This window comes from Sinocyclocheilus anshuiensis, unplaced genomic scaffold, assembly GCF_001515605.1.
Source record: "Sinocyclocheilus anshuiensis isolate Anshui unplaced genomic scaffold, SAMN03320099.WGS_v1.1 scaffold702, whole genome shotgun sequence".
Lineage (NCBI taxonomy): Eukaryota > Metazoa > Chordata > Actinopteri > Cypriniformes > Cyprinidae > Sinocyclocheilus > Sinocyclocheilus anshuiensis.
Window position 1 is genome coordinate 265321 of NW_015548184.1, and position 25454 is coordinate 290774.

At 37.5% G+C, this 25454-nt stretch overlaps 2 protein-coding genes across 7 annotated transcripts in view; both read right to left on the reverse strand.

The window, feature by feature from the left end:
* LOC107704896 (low-density lipoprotein receptor class A domain-containing protein 4-like) overlaps nucleotides 1-6062 on the reverse strand; it is a 62163-nt gene extending 56101 nt beyond the window's left edge. The window contains exon 1 of the mRNA XM_016507924.1: nucleotides 5886-6062. The gene's annotated coding sequence lies outside the window, so the exon portion shown is untranslated. The remainder of the gene's footprint in view (nucleotides 1-5885) is intronic.
* A 2210-nt stretch (nucleotides 6063-8272) lies between these two features.
* Nucleotides 8273-25454, reverse strand: part of ptk2ab (protein tyrosine kinase 2ab) — a 71656-nt gene continuing 54474 nt past the window's right edge. For 3 of the 6 annotated variants that reach the window (XM_016507919.1, XM_016507918.1, XM_016507917.1), the window contains 11 exons: nucleotides 23059-23499; nucleotides 20926-21012; nucleotides 20651-20797; nucleotides 17833-17946; nucleotides 15538-15600; nucleotides 13149-13188; nucleotides 12627-12730; nucleotides 11304-11312; nucleotides 10501-10656; nucleotides 9144-9224; nucleotides 8273-9050 (listed from right to left, as the gene is read on the reverse strand). In XM_016507919.1, coding sequence (XP_016363405.1) covers nucleotides 8838-9050; nucleotides 9144-9224; nucleotides 10501-10656; nucleotides 11304-11312; nucleotides 12627-12730; nucleotides 13149-13188; nucleotides 15538-15600; nucleotides 17833-17946; nucleotides 20651-20797; nucleotides 20926-21012; nucleotides 23059-23499 — 1455 coding nt within the window. In that variant the 3' untranslated portion in view covers nucleotides 8273-8837. The remainder of the gene's footprint in view (nucleotides 9051-9143; nucleotides 9225-10500; nucleotides 10657-11303; nucleotides 11313-12626; nucleotides 12731-13148; nucleotides 13189-15537; nucleotides 15601-17832; nucleotides 17947-20650; nucleotides 20798-20925; nucleotides 21013-23058; nucleotides 23500-25454) is intronic. The other 3 variants (XM_016507922.1, XM_016507921.1, XM_016507923.1) reach the window with 2 other exon arrangements.

Below are 25454 nucleotides of genomic sequence, written 5' to 3' on the forward strand. Positions count from 1 at the left end.
CGCACTTCTGTTGTGTGATCTTTGATATTCACTCACTTAGCACAAGCATCATTTGGATTAAAACTACATCGTAAAAATAAGACCATTTATATGGGCATTCACTATAAACAATAGTTATTTTCAACCTTAGGCATACACGACTTTCTGGCGAAAGTGAAACTAACAGCCTGTGTGAAATGCGCTAGGCTGTACTACTTGTTTCTCTCATTCTCCATCAGTACAAATATGTGCATTGCACACGTTGCGCGTGTTTTCCTTGCTTGAGTGTTTCTGCATTATACGATTGGCTTTGGAATATAAATCGCAGCATGTTTCAAATGAAAAAAAAAAACACGACTTCTATTTCTGAAAATATCACAGTTAGGAGATTTATAACGAGTGGTTCCTTGCATTATTACAGCAAAGCTAATCCATTACATACCTTTCTATCAAAATTATCTAACATTATCAAGCTGAATTTGTTCTGACACAGTTTAACTCGGAGTTCTTGTCATATTTTATGACCATTTTCTAAACTATAGCAAATAAATTGTGATAATGTGAGAAATGTTGAAGGTGTCTGAATAAATTTTGGTTTGACTGTATCTATTTGATAAATGAAGTTAACCAACTAACATTATACATACTCTTTTGGTTTCTGTACCGAATGTTTAAAAAATGTACAAATGCAATAAAAATATCAGTATCGGTACTCGGTATCGGCAAGTACCACAAATAAAAGTATCGGTATCGGGCGAATACTGGAAAAAGTAGTATCGGTGCATCCCTAATATGTTCTTTCTAAAGTATTGGCAGAAGAATTTTTATAAGATTTTACTTGCCTGGCAGGTAAAACAAATGGCTAACAAAAGGCAGTTGCTAACAAATGGCTAAATGGGACTACAGAGGTTGTGGGGGACTTTAAATGTCATCACACTGACTCACTGATATACTCATCTACTAGTCCACTTTTGTGTGTTTATATCTTGCTCTTGCAAACTATTCAAACTCAAAAATGTTTTTTACTGAATGACTGAAAGAGCTGTTGGAAGCTTAATAGTGGTGACATTAAAGACAGGCAATGTAGTTAATTTATAGCCTACATTTAGCTTTTTAAAGGCACAATATGTAATTTTCACTGCTAGAGGGCGCGTATTCAAAATAAACAAAGAGGCAAAGGCATAGTTTGATGACGCTGTGACTGAGTGTGGAATCATGGGAGTTTTCGTCTTCATCCCCACAGCCGATGCAATCCGATGGGACTCGGGTCAGAAATCATGTTCATGGATGGCCGCGATGCGAAAAAGCGAGACGAATTGCTGACGAACGGTGCTTTCACACCGAGAGCAAAACAATTGATCGCCTTCTGCTAATTCACGCCTGCAAGCTAGGTGGCGCCGAGCAACAGTGCATATTTCCTCACATATGTATCTTGTATATGGATTTAACATCATTCGCTGCACAATATACAGCATTAAATTAAGATAAATAAAGTACGGCTCCACACCAGAAACACAAACTATGGCTCTACACCAGAAACACAAACTATCTATAATGCTTACAAGAATACATCTTAAAATATAAATAGAGGTACAAATATCATCCAGCTACATTTGAAAATGTATGCGATTATAAATGTTTTTTGCTTAAAACCCACTTTAAACCATGTAATATCTTCCAATTGATATCTAAAGTGGATTGACACACCAGACGAACAAAAAATCCTCACTTTTTCACGCCACGAACGATTGCGCCTGGTGTGAATAGCTCCATAGGGATCTATTGTTTCAACTGTCAAAACTGTCATCGCGCCAAACATTTGCGACAAATTTTCCCATTCAGAGTGAAAAGGCCTTTACTTCTGGTGACTGTATTACTTAGGCTTCAAAATTCATAAACGTGTTTATTTGTGAAGATTATCATGATGAACGGAATGTGTAAGAAACAAAAACTTTTGCTGGTCACAGAACGTATTTTCTGCGACAATCCAAAAACCAAGGGAACCAGGGTGATGCTAACTTCCGGGTTAGCCTACAAAAATATGCCATCACTGCAGCACTCTATAAGCACAATGGTCAATAAGGTTATTGCGAATGCCACTAGGAGGCGAACTGCGAAGATTGCCTGCAGCGATAAAAGCCAAAAAATAATGTAAAAAGGCAAGTTTAGCTCTGCAATGACTGCACAAGCTGAGCGGTAGTTAAGTGTCTTTATCTCTGCTCCGTCAGGACCGCAGTTCCCTCATGCCCCGGCATGCCTCCATCTGTCTCCCACCACAGGATGCCAACCAGGGACCCCAACCCTATCAGACCATCTCTGCCATATGCCTCTGTTCTGAGCGTAACCATAGGGATCAGTCTCAGGACTTTGAGAGGCATCCATCTGAACCCAAAAAGTGCTGAAACATCAGCTTGACAAACACAGAGTATTTGCAACTAAAAAGCAGATGTGCACTGCACTGATTTATGCAAGATAACAAGGGTTTATTTAAAACAACGGAGACTAAGCAGTGAACACATAGGTGGAGTGACCTTTCCCATGGACCGATCCATAAGTGTCCGGCTGTGATCGCTGCCTGAGAGCCGCTCTTTTTGGCTGCGTCGTTTTCTCTCCAGTCTAAGTATGTTCTTAGGGGGTGCAAGTAATTTTAAGATCCTCCGGGGCGTCCTTTCTTACACTGATCTGGGTCCAGTTCTGCAGCGTGTCAGATAATGACAGACAGCAGGGTTTGCAGAACGACAGCTGATCCCGGTTCAGCGTGTGTGCGGCTCCTACCCAAAGCCCTTATGCCACCTGACGTTTCAGTACCAGAGGCCAGATGATGTGGTTCGCAGCAAGACAGGAAGCTTGGCGTACGATGACTCTGCGTCAGACAGACGGCTCTCAGCGAGACAGGAAGCTTTCTTCCCACAAGCAGTGAGTGTTCCGATCTGGAGTGGGCTGCTGTCCCAGCTCTCAGCCTCAAATCACTCACACACCAACAGAATAGTGCTCAATTTACTGTGATTTACCACTACAATATTCTCAAACCACTATGCAACAAAATAAATATTACAATTACTGGTCAATACTACAAAGTTGAAAATTATTTTCATTTGTTATTAATATTTGCTACTATTTTTGTCAAAATAATTGAAAAATAAAACACTACAAATTCAAGTCACAACATTCTAAAGTATGAAAAAATTATTATTTTGACATTAAAAATGTATTTTTAATTATTTAAAAATAATTAAGATTAATTTAAACATAAATAACAATAAAAGTATTTAAACATAAAAATGGGGAAAATGAGATCCTAATACAAATAAATATAAACATCTGTAATAATTTTGTCCAACATGATATGGATACACTGTGCATCCCTAATAAAACTCCTTGTCAATGAATAATAAATGTAATGTAGTAAAAAAAAAAAAAAAATTATATTGATCAAGTACTTAATAGTGCAAACAAATAAAAAAGAAATCCTTGAATAATAAATTTACATTGAATTTTTTTTTTCATTAATTTAGAAAATGGGGGAACTGTAAAATAAGCATGCACAATTAAATATCCAACATAAATAAATAATAAATAAATAATACATGATTTATTTAGAAAATGGGGGAAAACTGTAAAATGCACAAATATAAAAAAAAAAGTGTAATATCGGCCATTATGGTACGGATATATTTTGTATCTTTATTCCCTAATAAAAAACATGTCAATGAATAATAAATTGTTAATTGTTTATATTGTTAAGCCATTCAAAACAGCAAAAAAGCAAAATAATTTAAAAATAGAAATATACATAAAAAAAATAAAAGGAACAAGAGCTTAACATTTTGCTTATTTGTGATGATCACTGGGTAATTTGGGCGGTCCGTGGTCAACAGAGTGCGTTTTGTGCAGGCAGGCAGGTGCTGATGCACCATAAGTCCTGTTAAGCTTCTCTCACGCTTTGGACCAATTTATCATTCTTCAGTCCCTGAGCTCCACGCGCCTCCACAACTCACTGTTACACTTGGCCCGATGCCACTGCAGATCCATCAGCCGACACTCTGACACACCTCGCTGTCTGCCTGGAGCGGATGACATCACAGCTGGGACACGAGCTCATTTTTCAGGAGTGGAAAGTGTCCTTCTGTGTCGATAAACGTCATCCAAGGGTAACGCAGAGGAACAGCTCACATTCATAAATACAGAATGAACATGAGGCAACGACCCTTGGAGACAAGCGGGACATAGCGTCGATGACTGAATGCCACAGATGAGAAGTTAGAAGTGAAATAAGCATCAGATGCCTTCAAGCAACAATAAACGCTCTGTTGGACTCTATCTGGCAGCGTATGACACAATCATGTCTGTGTCTCTCAACCGGGCCAGAACCTGCAGCGCACAGGAAAGGATACAGAGAGTGGAGTCTAAAACTGGGCCGAACATTAGTCACGACAGCCACTGGCAGCACACTCAGTCCAAGTCTGGACAGGGTCAGCTGACAGCTACACACACAGGCAGACGGGAGGGCACAAACACACACTCGCAGTTGGTCCCCTTCTCAGTCTCGCATGCATAAAATATTAACAAGCAATTAATAGGGCCCGGATAATAGGACGTTAATCGCTTTGGACGTCGTTGACATTACTAAGAAGCCATTTCAACATTTCACAATCTTCTCGTTACACAGATTAAGATAGTTTCCGATCTTTTTGGAGCTCTAAAGTGACATCTGTAAGTAAATATCAAAGCCTCAAATGAACAAATGTGATTTAAAATGAGTGTCTGCAAGAAAATGACTATCCATCACGCTCAAGTCCAAGTAACTCAAGACAAGAAACCCAAATATAACTACTGCACATTAAATGAATACATTACTAAATCTGACAGAAAAACTATGGTGAGTTAGGGAATAAATTAATATCATATTTTTCATTTTAGTATCGGAAAACTTGATTCTGATGAGTCGTTTATGTATATTTGAAATCTAAACTTGTTATTTCCCTGCTGTTCATGGCAACATACCGATGCTACTTTCATTTTTTGACTCAACACAGCTGCTATGACTAAACTATGGATAAAATTAAAAAGTCCTAAGTTGTTCTTGTTATCAGATGTGCAATGCATTATTCTTCTTAGAAGAAACTTTAAGCTAACCTACAAGTAAAATATTAACAATTTTATCTTCTTTTATGCCCAAGTATTAATTTAGTAAGTAGCCATTTAATATTTGGGATAAAATACAGTTAGTTATCACTGCCACATAAACCCCTTCGTAATAATACAAGACCACTCCGTTACTAACCTACAGGAGGAAAAAACAAACAAACAAACATATAATAATAAATAAATAAATAAATTGGATTAAAAGTATAAAGTGCAAATCCATCAAAATCAATAAATAAATAAATATTTTAGCATTAACAAAATATTTCTTTAAAAATATAGATTTTTTTATAATAATGTTTAACATATAACAACAAAATTTGATAATTAGCTGATGATGGCAGAACAAAAAAAGAAGACGGCTCGCGCTGTCTGGCCCAAAATGAGCCCGATTACGTCTGGATGAAGAACTGGGTTACATTCAGGGTCCAGTTAAGTTAAAGCAACCGGCTGCGATCTCCGTTAACGCACGACCAGTTCTTTCTAATTTTGCCTCCGACAAATGATCTGATTTATCTAAGAATATGAATATGTCAGTCTATAGTCTTAACTTGTGCAACGGCCCGACTATCGGCTAGCAGTTGTCGGTCTGATATGAAGTCGGAGGGTCCTAACAACTTTTTTTTGCCCCAGACTAAACCCGCTGCGCTCCTCTCTCTATCTATCCGCGGGGCCACTGGCACAGCAGGCATCATTACGCACCCATCTGATGCCATCTGCACAAAAAACAGACATATACGAGGAGAATATCAGCTCCTTACCTCTGCAAAGTGGAATGAGGAAATGACACTGTGAGTCCGCGGAGAGCAGAAGCCTGAGCCGTGCTGGCTGGCGATCCGGCAGAGATGACCTGGATTTCACCGCCAGACTCGACGGCGTAAAAATAATCAGGCGCACAGCGGCGAGTGAAGCCAGCGGCAGTCAGACACACTCACTGATGGAGGACAGACGAACAGCTTTTAAAATAAGAGACTCGACGCAAGCGCGCAACACGAGTCTTCAAAATAAGAGTTTCAGTTATTAAAAACAAACAAAAAAAAAAACAGAAAAAGTGAGATTTTGTCGTGCTTTGCTTCAGTTTCTAAATTTCAACGTGAGTTTTATGACTAATATTAGATTGTCAGTTTTTTTTTTGTAAGTTAACATTGTTTTTACTATACTGTAAAATGAGATCTTTCATTTTAAAAGTCTTAAAAGTTTACAAGTAATTATTCTCAATCATTTGCTTATAATGCTTTTTATAAGTCTGAATTGGGTTTAGTCGTTCTCTCGTCTTGAAGCTTGACGGGACATTAGCAGGGACATATAGTGCATTCACATACCGCCCCCTACTGGAATGATTTGGGATTTAAGTCACAGTTTTACTCATTGATCCATCGCTATTGTATTTTTAAAACGCAGTTTCTAGTTTTCTTAAAAGATACAAAATAGAAAACTACCAAAATTAAATTTTTCGTCATATAAATGCTTGGTGTTGATACCTTTTTTTCTTACTGATTAAACGAGACATACTGGCATGAGTAATGGAACAATAGCATCTATTAACATTTTTAAATAGCTCTATTTGTGTTTTTGTGTTAACTTCAGTTAACTATAGCAACACTGGTTTCCATACCCATTAATAATCATATTTTGATTAAGGCTTAATTATGACATGTTTTAAAAGACGATGTCACCGTTCAGTCCTCATCTGTAATTGGCCAGCATAGTTTCTCCCAGCAGAGCTGAAATACTTAACAGAGCATTGAACAGTTATTCAGAAAATATGTCTGGAAATAAAACATGTGGCACCACTACATCACTACACTGATTAAAAATTCCCTCCTGGCTAAGATAGCGATGCACAGAAAAACAGTAACTGTTTTGTACCAGTTTTGTCAGGAATGAGTGAATACTAGTGTTAGACTAAATGTGGTACATTGAACAAATATTTTCCTGTGGAGCACATAATTAAGATTTCACAAAATCCAAGCCAAAATGGCCTGAAGATGATCTGCATTAAAAACGCTATGTCCCATGGTCTCTCTCTTTATTATCATTATATAAATTTGATACTGTAGCTGATAGATAGATAGATAGATAGAACAGTGAAATTGTGACCCTGTGAAATTTTCTAAGATGTGTTGACATTTTCTATTGAAACATGAAGTCAACTGTAGATATAGACTGTTGGATATATATATACAGTGGGTACGGAAAGTATTCAGACCCCCTTAAATTTTTCACTCTTTGTTATATTGCAGCCATTTGCTAAAATCATTTAAGTTAATTTCTTACAGATAATGAAAACCCAAAATTCAGTGTCTCAGAAAACTAGAATATTGTGAAAAAGTTCAATATTGGAAAGCCATGGTGTCACACCCTAATCAGCTAATTACCTCAAAACACCTGCAAAGGTTTCCTGAGCCTTTAAATGGTCTCTCAGTCTGGGTCAGTAGGCTACAGAACATCGCTTTATTGTGCCATCCCAAAGAAGCACAAAATCACTTACACTGATTTTTAAATGAAATGTTCCCTCCTGGTGGAATGACCTGCCCAACTCAGTCCGAGCAGCTGAGTCCTTAGCCATCTTCAAGAATCAGCTAAAAACACATCTCTTCCATCTTTATTTGACCCTCTAACTCTAGCACTCCCTATTCTAATTCTATTCTTACAAAAGAAAAATTGCCCCTTTTAGACTTGCACTCTATTAATTTACTAACTGCTTGTTTTCTTTAAAAAAAAAAGCTACCACTAGCTTCTCTATTCTTGTTGTATTCTATTTCTTTTCTTTTTATTTATTATACAATTAACAAAAGCAAAAAAGGCCTCTAACACTAGCTCGCTCTATTCTTTTTCTATTCTATCGGTTTTCTTTTTATTATATATAAAAAAAAAAAACCTTGCTTCGTGTACTGCGTTAAGCTAACTGAGACTTGTTATAGCACTTGCGTATCATTGCTCTTTTGCCGATTTTGATTGCTTTCATTGTCCTCATTTGTAAGTCGCTTTGGATAAAAGCATCTGCTAAATGACTAAATGTAATGTAAATGTATATATATATTTCATAATATATAATAATATAACTAATCTGTTGATCATTCCTATGTATAATCATAATATCTTCTTTACATTTTCTTTTCAAACCAGGAAACACGAGGACTCCAACACTCATTTTTTAATTCAGTCATAGCTTTATTTTACCTCTAGGTGGCACAAAGCCCAAATATACAATGCTGTCCCTCTTAGTCCTAGGGAGAAGCGTGGGAGTCCGCAAAGCAAACCCAGAGTTTTTGAATCCAGTCTCAACTCAAGTTCTACTGTGCAAAAGAGTCTCAACTTCTATGATTCTAGAGCCAGAACCCAAGCCGAGGGGGATCTAGGTTTGTGTGGAGCTTGGGCTTGTCAATGAAACACAGACATTAGATACAGTGTAAGAGTGTCTCTTTTCCTCCAGAGACGTTTAAAGCTCATAGCGGAGGTCAGAATCGCCCTCTCAGCGTCCAGTCATTGGCTCACTATGTTCTCCAAGAGATCCAGTCGTGATGAGTCTGGTCCAGCTCATCCGTTAAATAAATCCAGAGCCCTCCTCATGGCACCCATGGTCTACCGTGCAGCTTAAATGTGAGGGTTAGTGAGTAGTGAAGGGGCCCATGAGACTCCATTAGTGTACAAGTCTGTGCTGGTGTGTTTTTCCAGGGCGTCACGTGCGTCGTCGTGTCCTCTAGCAGGGGCTAATGCGGTCGTGCCTGGCCCAACATCTTCAGCCTGGCCTGGTCAATCACATCCAGCAGGTTCTTGGCATCTACTGCGAGTGCGTGTGCAGCTGTTAGCATCTGTTTCTTATAGTCCTGCTGCAGGCTGGTCATGATGTACTGCTGGGCCAACTTCATCTTATTGATCAGCTCAGCCAGGTCTGAATTTAGAAGCTTTTGAGCCATTTCGATCTGAAGAGGAAGAACAAGAGTAACAGTTAGCCGAGCTGGCAGGAAGGACGTTGGGAACGAGAGTATTTAGTGTTAGTCTGTGAATGCGTTTACCTCTCTGTGTGTGTGAGCCGGTAGTAAAGGTATCGTCTCATCCACAGTGGCCAGCAGTGTTCTCAGTGCTAATCCCACTTCCTGAAACAAACATTTTCATGATGGGAATGTCGAAATTATAACAATGATATGATGGAAAGCAAGCTTACAGTACTGTCATTATGTACTCTTTATTTACCCACAAGCTTAATGCAATTACAGTTTATGGTGACCACAGGATGCCGAGCTCCAAAAAGGACAAAATAAAACCATAAAACTAACATAAAAGTGGTCCATATGAAGTCTTTTAAAGTCATATGACAGCTTTGAGATAACAAAAGGCTGAAAATTAAGTTATTCACTTATAATCTTAACCTCCACTGGGGCTCTCAAATCAAACATTGGTTTTTGTGATGTTTAGCTATAAGTGTTACTATTACTATTAAATACTATTTATATAATATAATAGCATTTATTAATATTTTGAATAAACTTTTATTTTTATATTTGGAGTTTTTATTTTGATTTTTACGTTTTAGTAATTTTGCTATGTGCTTAATTATTAGTATTTTTTAATTGAATTAATGAATCTATTTACTTACATACATACATGCATATTTCTATTTAGCTTTTTCTTTCTTTTTTTTTTTTAAAGGGCTCCTGTCTGTCGTTGTACTCTCCTGAACATACGGTGAAGACTGACACGGAAGAGAATAAATTTTTGAATAAAGTGTTTATTTTTGTTTTCTTTGCGCAATAAAAGTACTCTCATAGCTTCATAAAATTAGGGTTGAACCACTGGTGTCACATGGACTATTTTAACGATGTCCTTGCTACCTTTCTGGGCCTTGAACGTGTCAGATGCGTTGCGGTCTATGCAGGGTCAGAAAGCTCTCAGATTTCATCAAAAATATAAAAAGGAAGCAATTTTATGTATAGAGGGTATATGTATTTTAGTCTAAAGCAAGTTAAAAAGTTCTTAATGATGGATTTGTTTATTACAAACAAAGCTTTTTGCTTCACAAGACATGAATTGATGGACTGGTGTCGTGTGGATTACTTGTGGATTATAGTGATGTTTTTATCAGCTTTTTGGACTTTCATTCTGACGGCACCCATTCACTACAGAGGATCCATTGGTGAGCAAGTGATGTAATGCTAAATTTCTCCAAATATGTTCAGATGAAGAAACAAATTTATTGTGGGTGTTCCAGGGAAATGATACCAGTATACAGGTTTAAAAAAAACTTGAGGGTAAGTATTAATGACATAATGCTCATGTTTGGGTGAATTATCCCTTTAAGATCATCTCTCTGGTGAACAAAGGCATGTTCAGCAACCTGCAGAATGGATATATATTTCTCAGTTTGTGTCATACCTTCACCATGGGCACGTATTCTTCAGGGGGAGCTGGCTGGATTTTACTTGACATCTCAATCACAGCCTTTACCAGCCCGGTCACATTTTCATAGACCTTGTCGTTGGAGCGATCTAAGTTAGCTGTTGGGGGCGGGTTGATCTCTTGAGGCTGAATCTAAAGACAAACACAAAGTAACAAACTTTAAAATACTGCATTACTGAAGATTATTCAATTCCAAGTATGAGCATATAATGTTGCTATGTATATAAACAAGGGATATAGGATGAAGGTTGTGTTACTGAATCCATGTTACAGGACATAAGTGCTAATGAAATGAAGAGGTCTGTGTTATGGTACAAATGTCATGTTTGACACTAGATGACAGCACAAGCAACTACTGGAGACCCATCACTGCCTACAATACCCAGCTGATTAGAAATTCATCTGTGCACCCTTGATTTTAATATAAAACATGATATGATGACAAAAAGATGTAGTTCCCCCATGTTAAATATAAAAAGAGATCAAGGAAATATTTCAGTGTAGATTTTAAACAATATACTGTACTGCGTCCATCCAAGCAGAATGATCCAAAGCCTCCACTAGATTGCGCTACAAGCACATTAGCTAAAATCACAGCTGATATAAAAAGCAAAAGACAAGGAGAGTGACAAGATCTATACAGCCCATGTAATTCAGTTTGGTAGATAATTAAGTTATGATTCTAAATGATAAGGTTGAGTAATGACATAGTAACTGGTTAAAAAAAAGGGGCACAAACACAGACAGAAACATAACACTGAGTCTACAGGTGGTCTTACCCTCCAGGGCTACCAGTGCAAAAACAGTGCAACAGAGGAAGGGCAGAGGCACAGAGCAAGAGAACAGTGTGCAGAGAGAGAGGAAAAAAAGAAAGAGATTAATATAACTTTACATATACATGCTGCAGAGATAGAAAGAGAAAACAGCTTGGAATTACGTCGTCTTTGTGTGCGCAAGTCAATATATTTTTGAATCCAACCCCATGAAAATGTCGCCAGAGTTTAAGTTCTGTGAAATTATGTAACTAAATTTACATGTAAAGACCTGATGAAATCAAAATTACAGTTTTGTGCTTTAGTTTTGTACTCCTAAAGAGGCACAGAGCAAGAGAACAGTGTGCAGAGAGAGAGACAGAGAGAAAAAGAAAGAGATTAATAAATATAACTTTACATATACATGCTGCAAAGAAAGAAAGAGAAAACAAAAAAAGTCAATATATTTTTGAATCCAACACCATGAAAATGTCGCCAGAGTTTAAGTTCTGTGAAATTATGTAACTAAATTTACATGTAAAGACCTGATGAAATCAAAATTACAGTTTTGTGCTTTAGTTTTGTACTCCTAAATGTTATCTGAAGCAAACTTCTTTCTCTTTGGTTAAAAATACTGAAAATCATCTTCTACTGCAAATTTTTTGTCCAATCAAATGGTTTCCACAATGAGAACGTCCCGGACTAGCAATAGCAAGCCGTCAAGACTGTGACACAATTTACATTTTTATTTTAAATTTTATTAAATTCCCCAACCAAACAGAAAATACAACCCAAAATCAGCACTAGAATGAAAACCGCACTCGTCGAGCATAATTATGGGACCTTAAATGTTTTCTACTGACCAAACACGCCTACAGGTAAAACTCCTAAAAACTATAAAGTTGCAAAGCAGACCACAATTACATGTGCATTGTTCCTAATTATATTTTCCATTCTGCACTGCATTTCTGCTGTTGCTTGCGAGACCCCCTGCACGCTGACCCACAGCATCAGGAAAATGCGCTGGAATGGAAACTGCCGGCTTCTTGGTGTGCAGGGATCTTTTTATGAGAGACCCTGCAGAGCAATTGTGTGCTTGTGTATGTGAAAGGGGTTTCAGGAATGAAGATGATTTTAATGAGGCTTGGCAAACAGCATCTGTTGGCATGCTAGCTTACTCCTGTAAGTACAGATGCTAATCTTACCAGCCTCGCTATGTGTGTGTGTTTGGTGCTATTTCAAACTTTGTGTGGTTTAAAAACAGCAGCAGTGATTATTGTAAAGTCACACACGCACAATATTTATCTGAAGCTGTAAAAGAGTTAGTTTGCCATGCGGTAGTTCTGGTACCTTCACGCCTTCATTGTAGCTGTCTGTAGGGTTGAGGCCGGAGACTCCTGCAGGGTGGCTGGGAGCTCCGGGCCGAGGAGGCTTTTTAGGAGGAGCTGCGTGTTCTGAGGACGACAGGAACGAGTCAGTCTGTAACTCAATCTGCATTTTTATGTAAGTTACACACTGCAAGCAAAAAATACCCTCAAGCCACTGTTTTCAACAGTGATAGAGAGAAAAATTTCTTGATCACCAAATTAGCATATTAGAATAATTTTTGAAGGATCATGTGGCACTGAAGACTGCTGAAAATTCAGCTTTGCCATAACAGGAATAAATTACATTTTATAATATATTAAAATAGAAAACAATCATTTTAAATTGTAATACTATTTCAAAATATTACTGTTTCTACTGTATTCTTGATCAAATAAATGCAGCCTTGGTGACCATTAAAGTCTTCTTTCAAAAACATTAAAAAAAAAAATCGTACTTCATAACTTGAAATTACATATTACATTAAACAGACTTGGCATAACTCACCTGCTTTCCCTATAGGTTGGTAGATGTGTTGATTTCCAGTCTGCAAACAAAAAAAAAACAGTTAAAAATATGCAGGAGTCAAGACAGACTGTGCCATGTGTGTTGTTGTGGTCTGGGCGGGGAGCAGCTTGGATGCCTGGCATGCCAACACACACACACACACACACACACGCACGCACGCACACGCACGCACACACACGCACACACACAAGCTCTACAGAGCAGCTGTGGAGTTCTGTGCAGTTCCAGATCATGACAAGCATGAAATGCATTCAAAAACTAGCAAATATCTGTAGTTGTTCTATGTTAACATTAGAAGTGGGAAGGCAGAGCAGATTGGGTTTCTTGAGTGTCCACTGCTGCTTGGCTCCTCACAAAAGGGCCCTTGTCCTTGGTTCTCATTTATCCTGCTGATTTTGGATAGATATCCAGCTATGATAGACATTTCAGTACCTTAAAGCTTATAAAAACACACTATGGCAAACTAAATGCACATGAACTTAGTTCACTAAAGAGATGACATGCTGAGATCTATCAGTGGAGTCCCAAAGTCTGAGATCACCAATAAAAATGGTTCTATTTTGCATTTCAAATGATCATATTATCACTTTAAAACGTTCAGAATGTCTCAGTATTTGGTTTGTGCCTTTTTTGCTTTAATGACAGCAATTCTTGAGCTGCATGAACTCCACAAGTTTGTGTCAAACCTGACGATCATGTTTTGAGAATGAGTCAAAGAGCATCTTGTGCTTCAATGAAAGCAATAATATCTGACCGTCTGTACATAGAGTCACATGATCAATGTTACAAATGTTACTTTTTTGGTCAATGACTTCCAGTACGGAACTTTTAATTTCATCATTAAAATCATAATTATCCTTTTTGTAAGCTTTAAAACTGTAAAATAAAATTCAGATTTTTGAAATGAGATTTTCCAGAATTTCAGTGTGCTCTGATTTTTAGAACTCCATTGCAACTATACAAGAGCACACACAATCTCACAGTTGTACAACATAGAGTTCTATAATCTTTTAGTCTTTCACCAAAAACTATTTAAGTGGAATTCCTGTGCATGTACAGAATTTCCCCACAGCGAGTGTGAGGTGACGCCCATATACAATATAATTTACTGCAGATGTCCATGAGTGGGGAACACCACTATATTTAACATGACCTGATCAGATGATTAACTCTCTCACACACACACACTTGCTTGAGAGACAGTCACTATGAATAGTTGTTGTATAGAAAGAGTTGTGTAAAAATCCTTCCTTTTCTCTCTTTTTTTTTAAATTCAGACATGAAAAAAATCTAATGAGTCTGAAACAATGTGAGGATGAGTAAATAATTACAGAATGGACCCTTTTCACAAGACTGTGAAGATGCGTTTAACGGTCATCAGCATCGCAAATCCTCGAAAGTTTTTCATATTTGTAGTTTTAAAAAAATGTATCTACATTTATAACACTATTCTTTGTATTATATCACCTCTGCATCAAATTACAAAAAAACAGTTAACGCTAATGCGAGGGTGTTTCTAATGCAGCGTCTATGGGAGGGACGGTAAATTTGACATCGTTCTCTCTTCTGACAGCCATTATCAGTCTCTCTCAATTTTTTTCCTTTTATTGAAAGTCATGAAAATACTTATCGTGGAGTTTTTCTTTTGCTATTTGAGCAACTGGGAATGCAAAAAATATATTTGTGGTACTCTCCCATTCACTGCTCTTCAAGTTTACCCAACTATGACGACTTCCGCTGCTGAGAAACCCGGAAATGTGAAAAAGGTCCATTGTAATTTTTGGGTGAATTTTTCCTTTAATCTTAAAACACTTATGTTTCTTAAAATTTACACAACCATTCAAAAGTTGGGAGCCAGATTTAAAAACATTTTTTTTTTAAAGAAGTCTCTAATTCTTACCAAGGCTACTTTATTTGATCAAAAATACAGTAAAAACTGTAATATTGTGAAATTACCACAATTTAAAAACTGTTTTAATATATTTTAGAATGTAATTTATTCATGTGATGGCAAAGCTGAATTTTCAGCAGCCTTTACTCCAGTCTTCAGTGTCACATGATCCTTGAGAAATCATTTTAATATGCCGGTTTGGTGCTCAACAAACATTTATCATTTTGATCAGTGTTGAAAACAGTTAATATTGTTGTGCAAACTGTTATAAATTTCTAGATTCTTTAATAAAAAGTTTAAAAAGAACAGCTTTTGTTATGTAACAATGTAATTGTTTACTGTTACTTTTGATCAATTTAATACGTCATTGCTGAATAAAATTATTAATTTATTCTAAAAAACAAAAATCTTACTGACCCCAAACTTTCAAACGGTAGTGTATTTCAACAAAAAGAAAGAAAATGAAGAGAAACTCACTGGTCCCTGAAGGCTTCCATCATCACGGTCAATGCTGCCTCTGGAACTTCTCCCATCAGGCTTCTGCCACACACACACACACACACACACACACACACACACACACACAGAGGAAAAAAGAAGGTCAAATCTGACACCTCATTCGACAAATCAATGTCTGTTGCATCTATTGTGCTAATTCGCACCCCATCCTGACCTGGAGCGACCCTACAAGATTACAGCTAAAAGCAATTTGCATTTCGACAATGAAAATGATAATGCTGCAGGACACAGTAGCAGCCAATCAGAACACTTTTGATATTTAAATGCCACAAAAAGTAGGAAAAGTGGTCAACACTTTCTCACACGTTCAATCATTTCATTCTCACATGGTCAAGCATATTTATTGCTCACAAAACTTTACACACTTACTAATGTCTGTTCCTACTCCTTGAAACGACAACGATAAACCAGACATAAATCAACTGAATATAAACCATGGAATATAAGTCCATGACAGTTCAAGATGCCACAAAGATGTACTTAAAATGGCACCCTCCCCTTCCCATTCTTCCGAGTTTACTGTACCAGTTTTCCGAAGCAGGATTTGAAGACCTGCATCTTCCCGTCTCTTCCTGTGAGCGTTTCTCTCTGGCGTTTTTTCAGCATGGAGCAGAGCACGGAGTGGATCTCCATTAAGCAAGCTTGTGTGTGTGTGTGGAGTGACTCGTCTCTTGAATGTGAGACATATTAAACACACACTGACTCACTCAAAGCCGACGAGCCTCAACTCAGCGAAGCCAAGCCCTGTTCTGCTCTCCTCCTCCTCTCTCTCATTCCCTAGCTCAGTGTTTTCTCTCTTTCACTCTCTTCCCCTCCCATTATCCCTCATGCACATTTGCCTATAACATCTGCGAAGAGATGAAAACTTCCTCTGATCAGTAATTTAACTTTCAGCAGATACAGGTCAGGCTGAGTTTATCCGTCTCACGCCTCAGTGCCAACAAAACCCTTCATTACTGAGGAATTCCTGAAAACTGCACCTGTATCAAACGGCCAGGATCAAAAACTCATTCATCCACTCACAGCATCAAAAACACTTTAATAGGCATGCAAAAACTTTTAATCCGTACTGAACTTTTTGAAAAAGGTTACACCTTGGATGTTTGAGGTCATTTTTGACCAGGAAATGTAAAAGTATAGCTTTAGGTAATTAAAAAATATGAAACATTTACTGAAATGTTGCACCACTAACTTCCTAGAAGTAGTAACAATAAAATCATGCACTTTTTTGAGGATTTTAGATCTTATGTGGATCTTATTTATGTGTAAAAAACAAAATTAAATCTGTCAAAAATGACAGAAAAGCTTATAAGAGTTTTAAAGTATTAATGAATAAATATAATATTTAGGTCTGTTAATCACACAATTGCATTGGAATTAATTTAATAAAAGTCTACTTTTATGGCATTTGTTGTCACTTTTGTAGCTTGCAACACTGTGAACAGTCACTGTATGGAAAAGAGCAGCATGATTCTTCCAAATACCCTCTTTTGTGCTCCACTGACTAAAAACTGTTTACATGTTTAAAAAAACATCAGGATGAGCGAATCATTTTTGGATGAACTATTCCTATAAGAGCTGACATTTTGTTTCAACAGAAGTTGTTTGTGAGGAAAAGTAATAGTTTAAGCAGAAGAATGAATGTTGTTTGCTGTGGTAGAGCTCTGAATGCCCTTTTTAGTTGGTACAGGAAGCTGTGTGAGGTTTTTCTGTGAGACAGACTGAACATAATGACACAGTGAAGATACAAATGATGGAGACTGTAAGCCAAAACTTGGCATACCACAAACGCACACAAATATTCTCAGACACACTTATGTGCATAATAACATTCATATGCACACATATCACTGCAATAATAACACAGTCTCTCACAGAAGTGCAATGCCTTCTAATTCATATTCTTTCTGTAACTATTCAACAATGCAAATTATTTGCAATAAACATCTCAATGCCAAAGCTGATGTTGTGAAATTGTGAGGATCACTCACAACTGTTTACAAAAAAAAAAAATGGAGCAGGAAACCACAATTGGTGGAAACACTTATTCTCAAACAAACATGAAAATGACTGTTTGGAATATCATATTGCTGCGGCTAAAAATAAACATCACCATGATTCTCCACTAAAATGTTTTTAGGAAGAATTTAGAAACTATCAAAACCACATAATACAGCTAAGCAGGGGGAGACAAAGATGAGCAGATGAATGTAAGGAAGAGATGGAAGAGGTGAAGGTGAGAGGGATCAGTACCAGTAGTCTCTCCTCCTGCTCCAACCAGCGCTGATCATCCTCCATCTGCTGCTGCTGCAGTAATAACTGCTCCTCCATCAGCTGAGACAGACCACCGCGCACAGCCACACCATCCTGAAACAAACACAATTTATCAACATATGCTAATATACATGATAAAAATGATAATACACTCCAGTCTTGTTACTGTAGATTGTGTTGAAGAACCACATCTGCTTGGTTTGAAAGTGACTTGTGAGTGGTGCTTCATGCATTGCTACACTATTGGCAAATTACTTTTTTGGCCTTTTTTTCTGAAAAACAGTGGGTAGTTTAACTGCTCGGGACAAACAAGGGACTCGTGAACAACTCATGTATCTCCTCAAAAAAAAAAAAAAAAAAATCATCAAGTTCTGAAAAACAGTGGGTAGTTTAACTGCTCGGGACAAACAAGGGACTCGTGAACAACTCATGTATCTCCTCAAAAAAAAAAAAAAAAATCATCCAGGTAATGACATAAAGACTATAGAATACCCAAGACGTGTCACTCGTATAGTTTTGAATGGGGAAAAATGCAATGCTCAATAAGGCCGCTCAATCGCAGGAAGTCCCACCTTCTGAATGAAAGAGCCAATCGCTAATCGGTAAAGTCAGCGCATCACTGCAGTTGCCGTTAGAAGTCCCGGTTGCTATAGAAACAGTCAGCGTTCTGAGACATGCGCTCAGGACTGCGCATGCGCACTGGTTGATCTAGCCTGAATAATAAGCTTTTTATAATGCTATTTGGGCAAAATAAACAACATTTATGACACAGTTGATATCAGATTTCTTTGGTGATTTCAAATATGAAATTTGCTTAGTGAACAGTTTGGTAGAATTTGATGTTTCCCCATTCAAAGAGATAGGAGTTGCACTTGCATGCCCGAGAGGCGTTTCAAAGATGGCCGCGGCGCCGAGTGACATGACTTGTCTTAAAGGGACTTTGGTAATGACAACAGGTAATGTTTAATGGAAAGTGTTTGACAAAGACATAAAAGCTTATAATTGTTTGTGTGTTGTTATCATAAGCACACTGTGTTTGTCTATACTTGTGAATCTGATGAAGATCAGATGATATTTTATGTCAATTTAATGCCAACCAATTCACATACATTTCTTGCCTCTGTAATTATAAATAAACGTAAATGGAATCTAAAATAAGTTCATTAACATTTTTTTAGTCTGTTACTGATTCCAAATTACATTACAAAAATTGTAGTTAGTAACGTAATCCATTACATTACACATTTAAGGTAATAAAATCAGACTACTTTCTGATTACTTTTAGATTACTTTTGACCCAACTCATTTATCACGTTGATTTAAGTAGGATAATTACAAAGAGTCAGAAAATGTATTCCATTCATTGTTATTAACAACATGAAGTGCATTAGGTTTTGTAAGTTTTATGAAAAGCTAATAATTAATTTCATCATAAAAATGAATCATCTTAAAATAACATAAATCAAAATAAAACACTAACTAAAAAATTAAATATTTTATTTGTTTACCTGCATGTCACGTGACCATTAACCAATGTCATAGAACCGTGAACATGCAAATGTGCTTCAAGTAAATATATTATGTGAAAGGTTTTTGGTTTCATATGACCAAAAAGTTTGGGAATACCTGCATTGCAAGTAAATAAGAAATAACGTGAATTTGCGCATTTTAGGGGTGACCCCGAATAGTCGAAGATTCGATGCTTCAATAGGAGGAGCCTGATTCGACTACCAATCTCACAGTTGAATATTCGCGGGGTGTTATGATCATGCCATTTTGGCTATAAGGGGGTGCTGAAATGTACGCGCGCGCAGCTCAAAACAAAAATGCAGAACATTAATAACTACAGTCATATACATAACGTTACAATGAGAGCACTATTGTAAAAAATGTTGTGAATTCTTAGGGGTTCGCAGCCGTTTAATGTTAACTATCTTTTAATCAAAACATAAAACATTATTTACCCCGTTTGTATCTTTGAGGTGTCCGTTACACATTTTCCCTGTGTTAACGTAATTATGACTGTCTAATGTCTGACTTGACTCTTGGTAATATATTTTGCCCCACCCCCAAAACATATGATTGGCCTATCAGTCGAATATCGGCAAGATTCGAAAATTCCGATTTGACTATGAAAATCCTTAAGTCGGGGACACCCCTAGTGCATTTTAATGTGTTTGAAAGACTAAAGCCTTCATGGTTTTTTAAATACATGGTTAAATAGTCTACTGAGTGATAATTCAAATAAAAAGTAACGTGTTTATTAGTACCTGATGCAATGTTAAAACACTTCTTAAACCTGAAACGAATTTTATATATTCAGTGGTCAAATGCTATGTAGCTACCTGACTAGTGACTGGTCTTTGTGTGAATGTGCACAAAACTGGACTTTCTGAGTGTATATAAGTGGCAGGTTAGTTTAGAAAGAAACATTTAAAATATGAAAAAGAGGAATTAGGGAGAATCAATAAATTATAAATAATTTGTTGCTATTGTGTGAATTCTATGAACCATGTAATCAATACAAAAGTAATTGTGGTCTGATTACTTTAAAATGTAATTTAATCTTATTAATCAGTTACTACCCATCTCTGCTTATTCATGAAGGACACACTTGGTGCAGCTTTAGACTTTGGCCAAAATTCACTACCTTAAAAGGCCTCAAACATTTGTTATTAATGTTTAAAACAGTCTTCACATTTGGAGCATCTCTGAGATGCCTAAAAATGCTGGCAGCTCATTCGGTTGTGAAATGTAGCTTAGATTTCATCATTCAGAAAACCTCCAGATTTCTAACCTCCATGCTGGGATTCCACATGTGATCCTGAGCAGCCCTGCGATGATTCCAGCTGTCGTGGGGATCAAGCCCAGTCCCTGCGGCCTGGGGAGGGTACATCCCACCTGGCACGGGAAGCAAGCCGTGTGGGCCAGGGTGCCCTGCCATCTACATCATGCCGAAAACACATATAAAGCAAACTTATAATCTTTATAAACTACCTGCAATCCAACTAGTTGTCTGCTGCATTCTTAGTGAATTTACCCATCTGTATTAGACTAATGCAAGCACTGTACCTGGTAATGATTGTGCTGGCCCATGTGCTGAGGACTAGGGTAGAACCCTTCACTGGAACGGGGACTTGGATAACCAGGTCGACTGGGCTGTAATCATACACACATGACTATGTCAATATACTAGCACATTTTGACCAATCGGGTTAATGTTAGGAGTTGCTGTTAAAATCAGTCCACCAGACGCACACAAAATTCTTGTGCATTTTGTGTGGATGAAGATTTCAGGCTGTTGAAGGGAAGAAATTAAAACAGTCGAACATAAAATGCAAGCAGTTAGTTAATGTTACCACAATGCACATGTTATTTCGGAAATGTTATCATAGTTTTACAGTACATGGGCGGGTATTTTAGATTAGAGGGAGGGGGTTGAAAAATGAATGCTGATATATAGGAGGCGGTCTTCATCCGATTGGTTGGGATACTCTGTGCTCAGCTGTGGGCGGGAAAACAGCAGACGGACTGATCTACCTTATAAACACGTTCATAGAGAGAGTCGACTGACCACAGCTCCAGATGAGCAAAGGAGGAAAAAAAAGGAGAAAAGTAAGTGACAACATACAGCAACATACACTAAATGGACAGATAAGGGTTAATACAGGGGGGAAAACCTACATGAGCACTGGCATGAAAGTGATGGGAATTATTGTCACTATTGGAAGGACTGCCAAAAATCAAAACAAAAAGATGTTTATCACCAATCTGCTTCAAGAACCAATTTTCTTTTGTTAAGAACGATGTTTTGGCAATGCGGATGTGGTTGAGAGCCTTTCTACAACTGTTTTGTCTGTGTTTCTGAAAATAAAGCATTCTTTGATATTAAATTTGAGATTCACAAAACCACACACGTCTATGGCAGGTTAATGCTTAATTTTAACACAGGTCTGGCACACAGTTTAGTTTACATGCACTGAAGAGGCAACATGCAGTTTTCACATAGAGTTTTATCTGGAAGACTGTCTGAAGCTACTGTAGCAGTTTTCAGCTTGGTTTTAGCCTAAATCATCTTTGATCATGACTGAAATATTCTAAAATGGCTCTTAAATAAGAACTACAAAGGCATCACAGTAATTGAGTCACAGAAAAGAGCAGTTGAGTCACTAAAATGACTTTACTGTATTAAAGTTTGATATAGGTCAGACTAAAGCAATAATTGTGTAAGTAAATGCTTTTTACGTGTTTTTTGCAAAGTTCGACTAACAGACCTACAGTAGATAATGTGATTGTAGTTCAGCTATGTCCAACATGTACTATATATCCATTAATCTAACTCTACACTTCCTCCAGGGGTGACACGCCATGGGAATTTAATCCATATATTTCCAATAGTGCAAAAGTCAGGTTCTGGAAGTAAAAATCACATTCATTTTCTCTGTAGGGGAACTGATTTTTAACAAAAACCTATAAACCTCTGAAGACAGACCTATGAGCTACAAGGTTGTTAATTGATGGAATATACTTTTGTTTAAGGTACACATTATTTAAACCTATTTTTCAAATAATTGTTTAAAAAAAGAAAGCTGTTGAAAAACTTAATTACCCATGATTCTGCAAAGAGAGCCGCCCACACCAATGAAACACATTGAATGATGTAGTCAGTTTCTCTATGCTCTGAAACTACTGAAATATTTGTAACTATACAACTATACAAAATATACTGTTTCTGAATACATAATCAACATCTTTAAATCAATCGTTTTATAGTTCTCCATCATTTGTTTTATTTGATTGTCATTCGCAATGCCTCATGGGATTGTACAAGAGTTCTTTTCCTCATAAAAGCCATAAAGTACATTACTGTCGAATACTTTTTTTGGTAACAGAACGATTCACCTCAAAGCAAAGTCTTTGTTTAAAATCCCTATGAGAAATATCAATGGAAAAATTACTTTCAGAACTAAGCTGATGAAAAAGTGCACTCTATTACACACTGTGTATACTTAGTCTGTTAATCTTGATAATATACAGTCAACATAACTCTAATACACTAAGCCTTTCTCATCTATACTGTTCTTTTAACTCTATAACATTTAATCTGCAGCTAAAAATGGCACGCACCAATAAAATCACCTGTACAAATGAAGAGGCTACAGTAAAACTCTTGGGATGCCCCGCTAACAGTCCTAGCACACCTGCCTGTGAGAATCTGTAGGGCACGTGGGTCAGGCTCAGCTGTTGCATGGAGGGATAGTAGGGGTCGAAGAAAGCAGGCTGGGTGGCACTGGGGGGGACAGAGGGAGTCCTTCTGGGCCCCTGAGGGAACAGCAGGGAGCAGTGCAGCGGTAACGGCTGAAGCAGAAGCGAGGTCTGAGTTTGCGGAAACGTATGCTGGGAATGTACGCTAAGCTGTTGTGTATTAGCATGAGTGTTTTGGTGTAGCATTTGCTGCATGTGTGGTGATCGGTTAGTGATGGTTTTATCGCATGGCCCCAGAGGAGAGGCAGGCGGCTTGGACTGGCGGATGCAAAGGGAGATCTGGGAACCAAAGGGTTGCTGTGGAGGGCGAGAAGCAGCAGATGCGGGCGCAGACAGACAGTCCATACTGAAGCTGTGCTGGATGGGGCGTCTGCGGGAGGGCTACACATACACACACACACACACACACACACACACACACACACAATGAAAGATGAGCTAAACAACACAAGTAAACACAGAAGGGATGACAAAGGCAGAAATTTAGTGAGGCACGACATGGATGAACGCAGTTTCATTCTGGTCATTAGCACAACGGCAGGTGTGACCAGTCAACACAAAAACAGCCATCAGCACCTGGACAGAATGATTGGCAGGTCTGACAGGAAGCAGAGGAGGTTTGAAAGTAAGAGTAGGAGGTGCTTTAAGCAACACACAGAGCGAATGAAGAGATCAGCCTGGCCCATCAGTCACCACAATATGAGCAACACAGGACAGGGAAGGATTTAAAACCCTGTCAAAAAGCAGACAGACTAACAATATCAATCACAAAAATAAAAACTACAATTCAAATGTTTGAGGATGGTAAGATTTTTTAATGTTTACTATCTTATTTAATGTGAAAAAAGTATTTTATGCTCACCAAGGCAGCATTTATTTATTTTTTTTATTATACAAAAACAGTAATACTGTGAAATTTTATTTTAATTTCAAACAGTTTTCTATTATAATGTATTTTTTTTTTAATGTCATTTACTTTTCAGCAGCCATTACTCCAGTCTTCACTGTCACATGATCTTTCAGAAATCATTTGAATATGCTAATTTGTTGTTCAAGAATCATTTCTTATGATCACTGTTAAAAAAGTTGTGCTGCTTAATATTTTGTGGAAACCACAATACATTTTTTCAGGATTCTTTGATGAATACAGAGCTTAAATGATTTTTTTTTTAAATAGAAACCATTTTAACTTTATAAATGCCTTTGCTGTCACTTTAGATCAATATTAATTTATCCTTTCTGAATAATTTATAAAATATTTTATATTATTTATTATAAACAGTTTATTTCAGATATCATAAATAATTTATTTAAAAAAAACTTTGAATGGTAGTGTATTTCCTACTAAATGAGGAACTTGGGAAAAGACTCAGTGAGTCATCAATATGTTTAAATTGTTCTCCTGGAAAAGAAAGACTACACATTTTAAAGGTGGGGTAAGCGATTTCTGGTAGCCAATGTTGATATTTGAAATCACCAAAACAAACACGCCCCTACCCCAAAAGGGTTTTGCCCCTATTTTGATAGCTCCGCCCCAGTGAGGGGTGTACTCACTTCTGTGAGATACTGTATATATACATATCTATGGTCTACACTGAATGCGCGGCGGCACGACATGACAAATCCCTGAGAGAAAACTGCTGCTGCGTTCTATTCATAATGTATTGACACAAGCGTACTAGACAGACTTTAGCTGTTGCGGCACAGACACGGTGTTACTCACCTATCGAGAAGAAACAAAGCAACCTCGGCGTCCGATCGCAGGCCTTCCGCTCCTTGAGTTCTCTCCAGCGCTGGAAAGCTGATCCGATATTTACACGGGTCCTACTTCTTGCCTTATGCCTTCTTTTGTTCCGCAGACGTTTACCTCTTTTGTTTTTTATCCACCATCTCTTTCTGTCGCTCGGCTCGCTAATGTTCGTCCTGTGCACTGAACGCTCTCTCCTCCACATCATGAGTAGACACACCCCTTACTGCTGATTGGCTACAAGTTTGTTTTGCTAGTCGGCCCGAATCAGTTTTCTTAAGCAGTTTTGAAAAATCGCTTACCCCACCTTTAAATGCACATAAATTTGCACATTTTTAAAAGGAATTTTGTCAACTTTGAGGAGCACACTAGCACATACAGATCTCAAAGCTGGCACACATGGACTTCACAAAATTAAAGTCTTGATTTCATGGTTGTATTCACTTTCAGACAGAGCTTAAATCTGTCTTTAGTTTAACAGAAATATGGAAAGATTATGACGCATCTAATAATATTTATTGTCCCCGCAGCTTGTTCAAACAGACGAAGAGAGAAGTGAAGACAGAGAACCACATGGGAAGACGCATTT